Raw genomic sequence first — 15,854 nt, forward strand, 5'->3', positions numbered from 1 at the left:
CACACAAATAGATGCTGTGAAGCGATAGTAAAAGAGTGGAGTACATCAAGTACGTAACATATTTTGCCTTCATATCGTATCGTCTGTTTAAAACCCGCTACACAACCTAGGTTTCAACTGAAAACTAAAGGTATGTAGGAAAATAGAACTGTACAGTTTAACGGTCCAATTGTACATTTAAAAGTGTGCTTTTAAATTGAAGATGTTGTGAGGGGTTCATACCGATTGCGTGCCATCACGATCGGACCATAGATAAGTGTGCATTACTTGTTTTTGACGACAAAAAAGAAAAAAAGTAAAATGTATTCTCCTAATGGTAGGTTTATTAATCATAATTACAAATCATCTTGTGAATTGAGCAGCTGGATGATAATCTATGGGGCGATGCTCAACTCTAGATTTACACCGTGTACAAAAATATTTGTTCGTGGGTAGACCGATAAAATTAGTGACAGCTGAGTAAACGTAAGATTCTGATTGCGAAAACCACCGTATCGTTAATCTATGTTCCTTCAACGACACTGAAATTCGTGGTAATGTAATAAGTGTTTTTTTCAACGGAAATGGCATTAAGTTGCGGAATGCTTTAGTGGAAGACTTAAACGTTACAAATATAATTTAAATGCAGAGGAAGTTACACTTCCAACAAGTGAGGTGTCCCAGCTATAACACAGTACACTGGAGAAAATAATAATGGACCAAACACGTACATCATGGGCTTCAGGACCGTTTCTGCGTGTCAAGGTACTAAACCTAATAAAAGCGTATCTTTGTATATTTATTAGTAAAACATAGTGTTAATGTTTCTATAAGAATTTATCATATATATTATTCTAAGAACATGACCGATTAAAGAAAATTTTTCACATCCCACAAAAACATATATTTTTATAAACATAAACAAAGTAACGACTTATTTCCTTGGGGAATTCCCCAAGGTTTCTCCGAAAAATGATGAGGGCTAAGTTTGTACTCGCGCATTTGTTGTCCAGATGTTATTTTTATTAATAACACTAGCTGTCCCCACGACTCCGTCCGCGTTAAAATTGAAAAAAAAAGGAATAGTTTATGTGTTCTTACAGACTATATTCTACATCTACACCAAAGTTCAGCGAAATCCATTCAGCCGTTCTGGAGCTTCAAACAAACATCCATCCAAACATTTGCAGTATACTCGTATATTAGTATGAGTTTGATTAATATCAGAATGACAACATGTTTTGTTGTGCTATCGTACTTTATATTTGTTTCACTTCTATTCATTTTGCGTTTACCAAACGTCCAAACATTATCTATAAGAAATCGTGCTGTAAAATAAACAAGCTTGCAAATGTCTACGCGGCGTAGTCTTAACGGTTATTATTCAATTAGCAAACGTACTTCCCCAGATGAAGGAGACTTCTCAGTATAGTTCCAATGTGATATATGGCAAGAAAAATAAAAAAGAACTATAGAGTTAAAAACACTTTTTATTGCTTCACTTCTCAGGATAATAACTTAATTGGAGATGATATGACTATACTTAATAACATAAAATTAATATTGGTCACGATATAAATATTTGTACGTCTTTCATTTTTTCGACTGATTTATACAAAGTTAGAATGTGTGAGGTTATCTATGTTTTGGGGAATATAAAACTTTCACAAGTACAAGGCAATTACAACGTGCGGTTGAATGTACAATTTAAGCATTTAATAAATTACAATTGTTTTTGTGCACGAAATACACGAAAATAGGCATTCAATTGCTGGGCCAACAATTAGTCACGATTGCTGCTTATATTCCTTTATATACTGATAGAGTAAATGAAAAATAATTAAGATCGGAATTTTAATACAAATTATTAACGATGATGTTCATATTCTTAAACCTTCATTCTCATTTTAAAAACCTTTAAATGTATTTAACACCGAATGTTGCATAATTTACTTAAGTGTTACATACTTGTTCTGTAGCGCGCAATTTTTTTTATTTTGTATAATATAATATAGCGCATTGGCATCTGCAAAGGCATCTGCGTTGCCTACCTCTTATGGCCAGAAAATACACAGATAAAGAGGATATTTCCGCTTCGAATTTGTCCCTCCCCCGTCAAATGCATTTCCTCTTCCAATTCTTTCCTAATGAAAAGGGTGATTAGGGTAAGAGGACTTTAAGGCCACCGGCGCAAATATCTGATCTGAGACTTAGACAAAGCTATGAGTTTTATCTAATAATTTCTTTAACTGCATCGTTTAAGTTTTCACTATTGTATATTGATATTTGATTACCGATATAAAGGTAAAAAAAATAATTGGAATGAAGCAAATAATTATCCTAAATATAGTCTAAAGCTTAAACTTTGCCTTTAAAAACATGATTTTTCTTGAAGACCATTGCATAAATCACTGAATTGTTAATTTACTGGTACAGATAAATAAACAGTTTATTTTGTTAGTCGGGCTGATATTAATAATTGTTTGTATTGATCTTACGACTTCTGCTTCTATGAACCGATACGTTTCTCAAACGTCGATAAAGAAAAAGCAATGGCGCTTTGACCTTCGAGCCACTCGGTAATAACAAAACTTACTATGGTATTATTTATTGTGAAATAAGTAAATACTTAACAGTAACCATAAAATCGAGAGACTTCAAAAAAATATAATATGTTGAACTAACGATTTTGTATGATTTGTCTAAATCTTCAGATTATTGTCAAAAATTAAATGGACTAATGTGAGAAATACATTGAATCTTTTCCTTATATTCGAGGTGGCAGTGGCACAGACTAGCTTGAATGTGTTAAGGCCCCTAAAATTTGGTACCTACTCATACGAAGGGTAGTTATAGAGGTTAAAAATAGTAATTATAATTTAGAGTTTAGATGAAAAGTTTGAGCGTCAGTGTCTATGAAGCGTATCTAACGCATTGTCGGGAAGCCCACGATGCGACCACACAGCAGAGGTAAATATACAACATGCCTGCGACACATACATATAGTGGCCGCGGCCGGATTTGTGACGAGTTTCGCGGCGGGCACCGACTGGGGCACACGTCGACGTCGATAGTCGCCCGACACTAGTATTTACCTTCGGCCTGTGGGCATCGAATGCGGAACGTGCCGTTGTCGAGCGGCAATTGATGCAATCATCTTGTTGAGCGTAAACAAACGAGTGAGTATGAATTCTTTTATGTAACATCGGCCTCCTGCGCCGGCCGGTCAATTATATTTTTTCTTATTTCTTAATCAAAACCAGTGACTAATCTATTAATACTTGCTCGTATACAATGACTACTTGTGCCATATTTGCAATCTCAATGAAATATGGTTTCAATTTGACAAGATGAATGAAATGTGTCACTTCTCACTTTATTTTCCCCCGGTTGCAATCAAACAACCGTTATGTGTGCCCACATTATGTGTTCCTCATTTAAGTTATTTAAGAGTAGCTATTTTTCACTTTTGGTAGGTATAAAACTTGTCTATTGTTGTCTCTTTGTCATAAAAATGAGAGATAGACAAATTATTTTGTGACGGTTTTTTATCAGTAGAAGCCCATGGTAAGAATGAGAAAGGTCCTACGATCTTCAAGAAAAGATCAGAGACTTGCTTCCTCATGATCTTATACTTACGAATGAACTTTTTTGACGTATTAAACAAAAGAAATATGTTTCTGGGGGTAATTCATCGTCCTTTTTATAACCAATCCAGTTCGTTTCTTCTAATCTGGTAAAATTTTTGTGTATTCAAATCACGTAGTCTACGTGACGAACTGGACTCTACTTCAAATCAGTATTATGCATGTACAGAACTTGTTTTTCTTTAAAGTAAAAATATCCCGTAATCTTTGAATTTATGCATAAATTAATTGTATGCTGAGGTTATCATTGAGTATATTCCATAAATAGATCCATTCTACCGGGTAAATACCGCAACTTAATAAATAATAGAAAGTTTAACGGGGCAAACTTGACAATTAATTTATTTGTTTCTTTCTTATCAAAGAATAAATAAAATATTTTCAATGTCTAACTTCTAGGCTTTTAGGTCATAAAGATCGTGAGATTTTTTTAAATTTAAGTCCCTTATTTGCTTTAATGCAGCATTTAAATTAAAAGTGCATTCACATTTGAATACATTTGATATGATTAATATATGTCCAATATAATTATATTATGTTTTCGTTAGATTAAATTAAATATGTCGCTATGTTATACATTGAAAAATATATGTAATTGAACGTATCATGTTATGATTAAACTGCACCGGGCACTATAATAGTTGTAACCTAAATAGTTAATTAAACTTACTTACGTCCTAGGTTAACAGGAAGAATTACAAATTATATGTGAATTATTCGTTTCTTTTTATTTATTTCACGAATGCAGTTTAGTAATTAAAATTAAAAAATATTAATCTATCCTTATAATGGTAATAGCTTTACACATAAATATTTGTTTTCGAGTTGTGCATAATGCGTTCATATGATTAATTCTGCGTAGCAACCTTGAATCCATTGAACATTATGCACTCGGTCGTTGGTTAAACTTAATTCAATTGAAATTTCCTGCGGCGTATTCCTAAATTATTTCATAACCTTTATTTTTGTTTACATCGCAACTCATCATTCTTTTTAATAAGAAATTTTTAACATTGTTAGGAAGAAAATACGACACTGTGCCGGTGTGTCGACGCAACACTAGACTAATTATAATGTCAACGTTTATGTACCCTCACGAATCAATCTTACTTGACTTGGTAACGAAAACCCGCCATTGGCGCCAAAGGATTGTAACTAATAATGTCTAAAAATATTAAGTTCCAATATAAGGAATATTACAATAATAGCATGTCTGTGTGGATGATGAATGTGGCAGACATAAAAGGTGTGACAGTAGCGCGACAAATGGAAGTCCGTTATCTTTCCCCTCCTTTCTGGGTCATAGGTGCGAGTATTGTTGTTGTTGTAGCTAATAAGTCGGTGACAGTTATCTATAAAAATTAACATTTCTACGTAAGCCCATATGTTTTTAACATATTTATTTTTTCTATATATCAAGAATTCGGCAAACGTGCAAGGAGGTCATCTGATTGCAATATCTACAACTTCAGTAGCTTTTGTTTTTCTTAAATAGAACTGTCGTAATTTAGAATATGAAAATAATAAAAAATAATCCATCGGATACTGGTGATCGCTATATTGTCGTATTACGGTCGTTATTTATTAAGAGTTGCCTCTTATAAGTTTAAGTAAATTGATAAATTTTATCTTTTCTTCTTCTCGACTGAAATATTCATGTCAAATAGCACATGTAATTTAAGTAATATTCGCATGAAATCTAAAAGTGTTCGATTAAAATATTTAAGATAAAATTGAAAGATGATTCTATGATTTATTATTTTGTTTTGTAGCACAATGATGTCACGCGGGCTGCACGTCCTGCTATGTCTGTCCGTAATGGTGACGGTGGCGTTTCCTCACGCGCTGCCAACCGAAGAAATTCTGGTGGTGACGACGGGCTCCGGCGGTGACGTAAGTTCTTTTCTGACTTTCTTATCGATATCGATTCCTCATTGTACTTTCGTTTCTAAGTATAATAGGTAGCTCTTTAGTGCTATTAAGTAGTATGCAGGACTGTACTCGCGCAAAATTGAATTATCAATATTTTATTCATAATCACAAAGTGATCTTTGTGTCCGATATTACTTTAAACTTGGTTATAAATATACCAGTTGCAATTTGGGTATTCTATCGTGTATTTAATCTTCATACAGACATCGTCGAATGTGACGCCGAGCGAAGCAGTGGAGGTGACATCGGAGGAGCCCAATGCCCCGATCGCGCTCACCGAGATGGCGGTGCGGTCGGAGATCAGCTTGCGTTACGCCAGCACCGCGGTGGTGGCTCATGTGCACAACCCCGCATCCCGCGCACAGGAGTACACCTTCAGGGTACTACTGCCGGAGACTGCCTTCATCAGCGGATTTGTCATGTACGTCGTAAACTGAATGAGATTTATAGATATGTGTTTCTGTGCAAAAATATAAAAAGAAAAGCCATTGAATTGAAACAAAGATGTACATAACAATAATACATATTTTCAGGACTTTAGAAGGGAAACCCTACAAAGCTTACGTAAAGGAGAAGGAGGAGGCTAAGAACATTTATAATCAAGCGGTGGCACAGGGCATCGGGGCCGCGCACGTTGCTGCCAAGTACGTTTCTCAAAATGACTCCCTCGTAGTCTCTGCAATAATCCGCTACGCTGCGGATTTTATTTTAGTTAACATTTTTGTCGCGAACCCTTAGAGCTCGTGATTCCAACGTGTTCACGGTATCCGTGAACGTGGAGCCGAAGTCCCGCGCGGTGTTCAATCTGACGTACGAGGAGCTGCTGTCGCGGCGCAACGGCGTCTACAACCACGCAGTGAACCTGCACCCCGGCGCGCTGGTGCCGCGCCTCACCGTCACCGTGCACATCCGCGAGACCCAGGGCATCGCCGTGCTGCGCGTGCCCGAGATACGCACCGGCAACGAAGTCGACGCTACCAATGAAGACGCACGTATGTTTACTTTGACGTCATCACATATGTCCAAAAAATCTTATAAAATCATTTAATCGCCTTTGTTTAATTCCTGTAATGATTTGAGCTTTCTGACCTATGTGCGTTTGTGCAAATTGTGCTTTAGGAACTTGTAATTAATATTACAGGTAAAATCCTTGTTTAAATCGGCGAGTTATCATAAAAACTTTCGTGTTATAGTAGTTCATAACATTAGGAAATCGATATAATGTTTTTTTTTTTAAATTCGGTTAATAGTGATCTTACGTGTTTCCAATATAACAGTGGGGGAAAACCAGACAAAGATTGGTCACAAAAAAGAACCATGAAGCCGCGACCAGTGCTTCAGCTATTAACCAGTTTGACAAGTTAATAGTGTGCGCGGTCGTGTCGGCCGTTAACATACACTGGGTCATTGAATCCATATTATACATACATATGTTCAAAATAAAAGCATCATACTCTTCACTTAAATGTTTATTAAGAAATTATAATTCTAACTTTACAAAAAATATATATAATACAACACACTACGTTTTAACAAATATAAGTAATTTAAGACAACACTATTCTCTGCTCATTGTTACAAACTCACTCTTTTTTACACTGAAAAATGACAAAACACTACTCGATAAAAGAAAGAAACAAAACCTAACGGCGCCACTATGTGCCAGTAACTTTTTACTATTTTAGTGGCGCCCTTTAACGTTATGTCGCTAATTACGCTTAGACACATATATGTACTTTTTATTACTTAATAACCCAATGGCTAATGATAGGGACATGAATCATGAAAATCTAATTCAGAAATTATTTAATATTGAATTACTTAACTCTATACTAATTATTAAGTGACTAATTAATTAATCTGCCAAAATAATACTATAAACTATATACTTAAACTAAACCAAACTAAATAATATAAAAAATCGACCCCAAATCTCTGCGGTCGCACGGTAGGGTTCCCAAGAGGCTGGCGGCATTTCCCCGTTGGATGGCCAGGCTCAACCTTTGCCCGAAATGCGATTATTTAATTAATATCATGACTCTGTTAAATGATCGATTATTTTAAATATCTGCTAAAAGCACATTAAACATTAAGGTTAGCGGAATTTTGAGTTGTTTTTATTTGCTGTTGATTCTAATATGAAAAACAACTGTCTAAATTATCCACAGTATGTTTCTAAATTCTTATTGTTTTGCAGAGAACAAAAATGCCGTAATTAAGCGAAGCAATAAAAATCGTGAGGCAACTATCACGTTCACACCAGACCTCGAAGAACAGAAAGTATTGATTCAAATATATAAGGTAATTATTACTCGTATTTTTATTAACAGCATAATTTGACTCTAGTCAATAATTTTTACTCTTATATTTTGACACTATGAGCAATTACTAACTGTATAGACTATTCAAAGACTATTTTTTTGTATTAGTTAAGGACATAAACATATTGTTTGTTGCAGGACAAGAGTAGTGGTCGCAATGTGAACAGGTACGGGTACCAGAGCCAAGAGGAAGTGCCGCAGGATGGCACGCTCGGACAGTTCGTCGTTCAATACGACGTCGATCGCTCCAAGACCAATGAAGTTTTGGTGAGTATTGTTTTATGTTATTCTAATATTATATAATACGTATATTTGTAAATGTAATTCCTTGCAATTGAAGTTGATCACTATGTACTAACGATCTATTTTTGTTTTAAACTCATCAGACATTTTTCATTCTGCAGTAAAAGCAGTCAAGTATTTTATAATTATGAGTTTTACAGGCTTATTTATTAGCGCGTAAGTTGCATTAAGGCTGGATATTCTTTGAGCATATAAGCTAGCCTTTACCCTTCATAATAGCTATATGCATATTTCAGGTAAACAACGGCTACTTCGTGCACTTCTTTGCGCCGAGCGAGCTGCCGCCGCTGAGCAAGCACGTGGTGTTCGTACTCGACATCTCCGGCTCCATGAGTGGTCGCAAGATCGAGCAGCTCATCGAGGCCATGCAGACCATCCTCGGAGAACTCAACAAGGGCGACGTTTTCAATATCGTCCAGTTCGAGTCTTCGGTTCAGGTAGGCGTTACAATTAGTCCATTTTTGCCTGCGATCTTCTTGTAAACTTACAGAAGTATATCTAGATTTAGGACAAACACCTTGAAATATAAATAGTTTTCTTTAGCCCAATAGAACTTTTGATTTTAATGAATATTTATTTTAGATTCTAGATATAGCGTCTGCTTACGAGCGGCCGGCCACGTACGAGAACAATTTCTACTACCGGCCCGCTTCATACGACATTCCGCCGCTGCTGCCGCCCGTCCCCGCCACACCTGACTTCATCGCCAAGGCCAAGCTGCTCATATCCAGACTTCGCGCTGGCGGTGGTCAGTACTTCTTACTGTTAACCACTGGAAAATCTGCTACTTGACACCTTTTCCTTTTTTCTCATTAATATATTTTTGTTTTTTAGGAACAAATATCGGCACTGCTCTCGACACGGCGATTGCCCTCATACAAAAATACGGTGCCGCCACTCGCAATGTCTCCGCTGCCGCCACCACCACCACCACCACCACCACACCTGCCGCACAACACTCTGAAACCGGTGAAAACACATCGGATGCGTCAGTTCCAGAACCTGAGAAGAAACAAGATGGAGCTGCAGTTCAAAATAACGACAGTGAAATTAAAAATGGTAAATACGTAAACGATTTTACCAATGACGTATTCACTTGCAGCATTATTAGTGCCCGAAGTTCATAACAAAATTTCCAAAATTGTTTTCAGATGAAAAGGAACCAATAATAATTTTCCTAACGGACGGCGAGCCGACTGAGGGCGAGCGAAATCCTACAAAGATCATCAGCGTCGTGGCTGAGAAGAACTACGGAGACCACAAGGCGTCCATTTATTCCCTAGCCTTTGGTAAGCTTGCTTTATTGATTCATACATATTTACTAATTGTTCTTTATTAATGCTATTATTATGTTTTAAAATAAGGTACAAAAAGTGGTATTTGGCGTGTACGGTTATGTTGTTGAGCACGTTTGTGTTGCAACAGGCGAGGACGCGGACAAGTCGTTCCTCCGCAAGCTGTCGCTGAAGAACGTGGGCTTCAGCCGGCACATCTACGAGGCGTCGGACGCGGCGCTGCAGCTGCACGACTTCTACCGCCAGATCTCCTCACCCCTCGTCGCCAACGTCAAGTTCGTCTACCCGCCCGACCAGGTCACACGCGTTTATTTTATTTTTAATTATTACGTGGCAAACGGTTTGTGTTCAGCGACCATTGCTCATAGGCATCTTTATCGAGAAAATAGTTTATAGATGCGTTAAAGTTCCACGTTCGAAGTAAGTTATGGTTTGCTCAGGTGAAGGACGGATCGATAACGAAGCACAAGTTCAGACGGTTCTACGCGGGCTCGGAGGCGGTGGTGGCGGGACGTCTGCACGAGGACGCCACAGAGCTCGCTCCACACGTCTACGGCATCTGCGGTGTCGGCCTCGACGAGGGATCCAGGGTCAGTCTTCATAAAAAATATTAAACAATTGTAGAATTTTGTATTCTTAGTGTGTGTTAGTAACGGTTGTATCGTGTTGTAGAAACGTTACGACGTAACTACGTCGGTGTCGGTGGCCGACAAGACGGAGTCCTACCTGCCGCTGGAGCGGCTGTGGGCCTACCTCACTATCCAGCAGCTGCTCGACGAGCACCAGGTCACCGACCTCAAGGACGATGATGAGAACAACCCCGCTAAGAAGGCGCTCAAGTTGGCACTTAAGGTACACAATACACAAAAAGTTTAGACTATAAAGCTACTATTTGCAGTAATAAGCTCACTTGCGTTACTTTACGTGCCCTATTTCCTCTACACAACACAAATAAATATATTATAGTACTTATTTAAAACCGAAATACATACTCGTTATATAACCCGATCTGTTAGTTACTTAAAAAAAATGTTCATTACTTCTGCTCCAAATAGTCCAAAAACAACATGTCATTGTTACAGTACGAGTTCGTGACGAGTCTGACATCGCTGGTCGTGGTCAAACCTAACGCGACCAGTGCTGTCGATACTGAATCTGCAGATAAAGGTAAAATTGTTAAAATTTCATGGCCTTTGCATTATTATTTAGCAATTAATTAAATATAATCGAATCATTCAAAGTATCTGTACACTTTAAGTACATTTAATCACAAATTGAGAAATCTAAAGAATAGATACTAGAAATTCTTTGATATTGATTATTATGAAATAAGTGAAATAAATCTAGAAAAAAAATAATATATTTTTGGTATTTCAGCTTCGTCGTCGTTCCCTACAGGTGAGGAAAAAAAATCAAATATACATTTTTACAGAAAAGGTTAACATAAAATTATTAAAGACAAACCTAAAAACTCTTTTTATATAAGCAATAATAAAAAATGTTTCGATCTCAGTAATCCCCGCAACGTATATTGCCTAATCTTGAATTATTAAAGAACACAAGAATGTATGAAACAGAAAAAACTAAATGGTTCGTTTTGTATTTGGCAGCGTTTTACGATTCCGCGCCACCGAGCGGACCTTCTTCCTTCTCGCATTACTCCATGATGGGTAAGTTTCTCATACAACACTTTAACTACCAGAACCAGCAGTTCGTCCGATGATAGGTCGTGGAGACCTACTCGCGAAACTCTGGCGAAGTCTTTGCTCTGAGAGTATCTTATATAATGACTGGTAGAAAAGTTGATTGGAGAAATATAATCTATAGTTTTTTTTTTATTTTCAGCTCGGCCTAGTTACTCTAATAGTAAGTGTTTTTTTTTTAATTTTACATAGAGTTAGAAATTAAATGAAAGTGATTTCTTGATTACTTAAGATCATATAATTTTAATAATTTTTCTTTCTTTTTTTTTAATTTGTATTTTTATCAGCTTCATTAATTTATATCACACATTGTCACTGCGCGTTGCTTCGCCATTATATTTAAATTGTTACGATTACGAAGTTATATCAATAGCAAAGAATTAATCATGATGATTGTGGCACTGCTTCATTTTGTGTGCTTATATTTTACATTGGATGAGATCGAAAACATTTAATTTTGCTTCTCATGGGATATGCATGGAGGTCAATGAAAGGAGGTTTTACGATTTCGTTTCTTCGGTTCCATCCTTACTAATATTATAAATGCGAAAGTAACTCTGTCTGTCTGTCCTTCTTTCACGCAAGAACTACTGAACATATTTAAATTAAGTTTGGTACACAGATAATCTAGAGCCTGAGGAAGGACATTGGCTACTTTTTAACGCGAAAAGAGGGTTGTAAGTGGTTGAAAGTAAGGGATGGAAATTTGTATAGTAATCATAATTTTTACAGATAGAAGCTTGAAACTTATTTTTTAGGCTGTTAATTTAGTATAAATAAATATCACGTTAAATTTTTCTAAAAATGTTGCCCTCGAGAGTGCAAAATAACAATAGGGAATAGGGGATGAAAATTTATATGTGAGGTTTATGTGAATGTTTTGTGAGTTTAATATGTTTTATCGTTATGTACTATTACTACTAAGCCTAAATAATTAGAATGTTACCCAAAGATAAAATTTCACGCGGACGAAGTCGTGGGCACATCTAGTACTTAATAAAATCAATGTAAACTTTTATTTAAATGACCAATAAAAAGTTGATATATCAATAAGATGTTCAATATTTAAAAACAAGACTAACTTTAATTTCAATTATTTTTAAAATTTAAATAAATATTTATAACCAGTAATATAAATAAATGAGTAACGTTTAGTTTATGTTGTAGACGCATATCCGATCGCGCTGAGCGGCATGGCCGCGCCGATGCTCGACATGCATGCTTATGAAGAGTCTGATATATTAGCCATTGACGATTACGGTGAGCTTGGTGAATATCATTTATTTTATATTAATTATTTCAAAAATATATCATTGGCGACAGCATGTTTAATTATGTTTTTATTTTTTGTGAAACCATTGCACGAAATGCAGGTTGCGGAAACAAGCTACTAGCATTGAAAGAAAGGAAGCCACGGGTAATTTTGTTTTTTTATGCCGTTTTACCACATTTTCACACTGCCGCTTATGGTACTATATAATGCAATATTTTAAGTACCTACAGTCATCGCTAAGGGTTGTGTCATTACCTCGTATTTATATTTACTATCGTTGGATCTCATTGTTATAATTACAATATTGTACATCAATCTGATGGACTGCAAAGCTTGCTTGATTTAGCGTCATCGCGGTTCCATCATAAAACATTATTAATTAGTGTACTCAAAATAATAACTAAACGAAACTTAATTTTTTACAAATTAATTATAAATCTAATGAGTATTAAAATCGAGAATGAATAGAAGAAGAAAAACCTAACCATTTGGCTTAAATAATAACGAAAACTATATTATTTTAGGTGTCCTCAGAGGAGACGTTTCCCGTATAGAGGATTTTGACTATCACTCATTGATTACTGGAGGCAACGGTTAGTTTTAAATAGAGCCCGACACACATTCAGTTTTAACTGACAAGTCCAAGTGTAGAGTTAAAACTGAAAACTGTACAGTTTAACTGACATTTAATATTTTACCTATAAACGTAAGTTCCAACTGTGCTGTTAAATTGCGCGGTCAAAACTGAAGGTCTGTTACAGGTTTATATTATTTGATTTATCTCTGTATAAAACATATCGTCATCTCTGTCATTATCTTTGACAAAACAGAGATGACAATATGTTTTAAACGCTAATTTTGGAGTTAGGACCACGCTTAGGTTAGTTATTTGACAAAAATCTTATTAATTGACATTTAAAAACGTAGTTTTTTGTCCATTCAGTTCTTTATATATTTTTATTAAATCGCTACAATTTGGTATAGTCAGTGCAATAGTCAATCAATTATCTTAACATTTGATTACATAGTTTTAAATTGTTACCAAGTCAAAGCAAGTGCAGTTTAACCATATCAACTACATATCAAACGTATCAACGTCAAAGTCGTATTTGATTTATTCTCCCTCAGCTAATTCTATGTGAAAATGATATGGCAGATTGTTTTGCTAGGCAATCCTCTTTACAGTCATCTTGACACGTCAGACGGCCAGGTTCCATCCACACCACCTGGATGGCTGGCGTTCTCTCGCGCAATTTCTTGCCTCGCACAGTCGCATTGTGGAACGGTCTGTCCTCGGCGGTATTTCCAAACCAATACGACTTAGGGACCTTCAAGAAGCGAGCATACCATTTCCTTAAAGGCCGGTAGGCATCTGCAGTTCCTCTGGTGTTGCAGATGTCCATGGGTGTCGTTGATCACCTCGGTGTTCCCGCCGCTCGTTTGCCCCCTTCTCTTATAAAAAAAAACTCCTTTATTGATTAAGATCTTTTTTTAGGTCTATCCCTTCCGATATATTCTTAATTAATGCCATGCTTTTTACATACCTACACATATTATAATTTGTTACAATTTAATAATTTTTAAAATAATTGAAAGTAATTTTTCGTACTTCACGTAAGTTTCGGCCTAGATATTTGTTTTTTTTTAATCAGGAGTAACTTTTACAATAAAATATATTTTCACAGGATTCCCCTTTTACTCATCGGGACGCAATTTTATTCCGGGTAAGACAAATTAATATGTATAATACGCGATCAACTTCTAAATAGAGAAGTTTTAAAATACCACATCGATTAATAAACTGAATGTTTCTATTTGATAATTTCTATTGTTTTCCTCGCACAGGTATTCACGTCAAGAGGATTTCGCCAAAAATTCGGGGCTGTAAGACTCTATTAGTGTATTACTCTTGCAGCAATGCAGTCATTTCATGCTTACTTAAGTAGTAACTTAAATTTACAGATTTCTCATAATAAATAGACTAAGCTGTTCTTTTATCGTTGTAATTTATAACTAATATTACGACAAAATATGTAATAATGAAAAAAACAACACGAATTTTAGTGAAACTGCTAAATACAGGTATAAGAATGTACCGGTGGTAGGTTTCTTACGTGTTTCAAAGATTAAATGCTGTCGCCAATGATATTTAACTATATATTTTTTCAATATTAACACTTAATTTAGTGTTTTCACACTTTATTCCAAAAATCTCCATTTAAAACATATTTTTATCTCTGTTTTGTCAAAGATAATGACAAGGATGACTATATGTTTTATACAGAGATTTTAATCTCAAAAACCAACGGTTAATCATGTTAATTTGAAACAGACGTGGTCACGACGCCGGTACCACCGCCATCGTCCACCACTTCCAGTCCGTTAGAGTCGTATCACTTGGAAGACTTCGCCTGGCTCGCTCCTCTGTTGAACACAACCACAGATAGTATCACTTTGAATCAAAACGGAACGCAAGTGATCTTAAAAATTACAAAAGATATTAACGTAAGTACAAATTCCATTTTCCTATGTTAACTATGATATTTTAATTCAAACTTACACAAAGATTTTTTCTATATTTTTCAACGATTTATTTATTACTAAACCATATCAGCGACATGATGACTTTAAATTAAATATATCCACATAAATTTTGTTTCTACATCTTACGTTTAAAGTTTTTAGACATCAATTTTCGATTGAAGACTAACCATAAATAATTTTAAATCAAGGACAAGTAAACTGTTCTCATAAGATAGTTATCTTATTGAATATTCTTGATATTTGTGTCAGGCACCTAAAGCGGCGTCGGGTGACACGGAGTGCCCGACCGCGACGGACGCTTCCGCGGGCCGATGTGTGTACTTGTCGCGGTGCCCGAAGGCTCGAGACGTCACTCTACACCTCTACACCAGCATTTACTGCGTCGTCGGTGATGGGTAAGCTAAATTAATTTACTTAACGACTCCTTAAATTGAAATTTACAATACTAAATACTACTCAAAAAAACGTTAATGAAACCGTTGCGTATTTTATTTAATTTGCAGGTATGCTGGTGTTTGTTGTCCGACGAGCGAAGTAAAAGAGATACAGTAAAGCGACCTGCCTTCAATTTTAGTATTAATCCTTTAATTTTCCTAATATCCTAAATTCCTAATATCTTTGTGTTATATTGCTTAAAGGGGCTGATCCATGTTTAATATCGGAGGAGGGGGATGTTGATCAATCGATTTTAGCAAGTTAAAAATTTGATAAATTTAGAAAGAGCTTTATTCTTATATCCTTACTCTGTCCTACAACTCTGGATCCCCTGATAACTGTATAAGAATTGTGTATAGTCTGATATTATACAAGCACTTAAAAAAAAATCCAAAGTTTAAAAATTTAATGTATTCATATGT

General features: G+C 35.8%; 1 protein-coding gene across 4 annotated transcripts; it reads left to right on the plus strand.

The window, feature by feature from the left end:
- The first annotated feature begins 2,987 nt into the window (after positions 1 to 2,987).
- LOC106117223 (inter-alpha-trypsin inhibitor heavy chain H1) lies at positions 2,988 to 15,587 on the plus strand. 4 transcript variants are annotated; one of them, XM_013311406.1, is made up of 25 exons: positions 2,988 to 3,158; positions 5,399 to 5,519; positions 5,762 to 5,979; positions 6,092 to 6,202; positions 6,297 to 6,550; positions 7,756 to 7,859; positions 8,018 to 8,146; positions 8,419 to 8,619; positions 8,765 to 8,930; positions 9,017 to 9,241; positions 9,334 to 9,471; positions 9,608 to 9,774; positions 9,918 to 10,067; positions 10,150 to 10,329; positions 10,560 to 10,644; positions 10,855 to 10,875; positions 11,088 to 11,147; positions 11,323 to 11,343; positions 12,348 to 12,440; positions 12,978 to 13,046; positions 14,139 to 14,177; positions 14,299 to 14,337; positions 14,786 to 14,958; positions 15,247 to 15,392; positions 15,501 to 15,587. In XM_013311406.1, exons 2-25 carry the CDS (start codon positions 5,403 to 5,405, stop codon positions 15,547 to 15,549), a joined length of 2,955 nt encoding a protein of 984 aa, XP_013166860.1. In that variant the 5' UTR covers positions 2,988 to 3,158; positions 5,399 to 5,402; the 3' UTR covers positions 15,550 to 15,587. The 4 variants fall into 4 exon arrangements, with proteins under 4 accessions (XP_013166860.1, XP_013166861.1, XP_013166862.1 ...); XM_013311407.1 differs by lacking the exon at positions 12,348 to 12,440; XM_013311408.1 differs by lacking the exons at positions 12,978 to 13,046; positions 14,139 to 14,177; positions 14,299 to 14,337 and having other exon boundaries at positions 12,348 to 12,449.
- The last annotated feature ends 267 nt before the right edge of the window (positions 15,588 to 15,854 follow it).

The sequence above is a fragment of the Papilio xuthus genome, unplaced genomic scaffold, assembly GCF_000836235.2.
Source record: "Papilio xuthus unplaced genomic scaffold, Pxut_1.1 DF827680.1, whole genome shotgun sequence".
Lineage (NCBI taxonomy): Eukaryota > Metazoa > Arthropoda > Insecta > Lepidoptera > Papilionidae > Papilio > Papilio xuthus.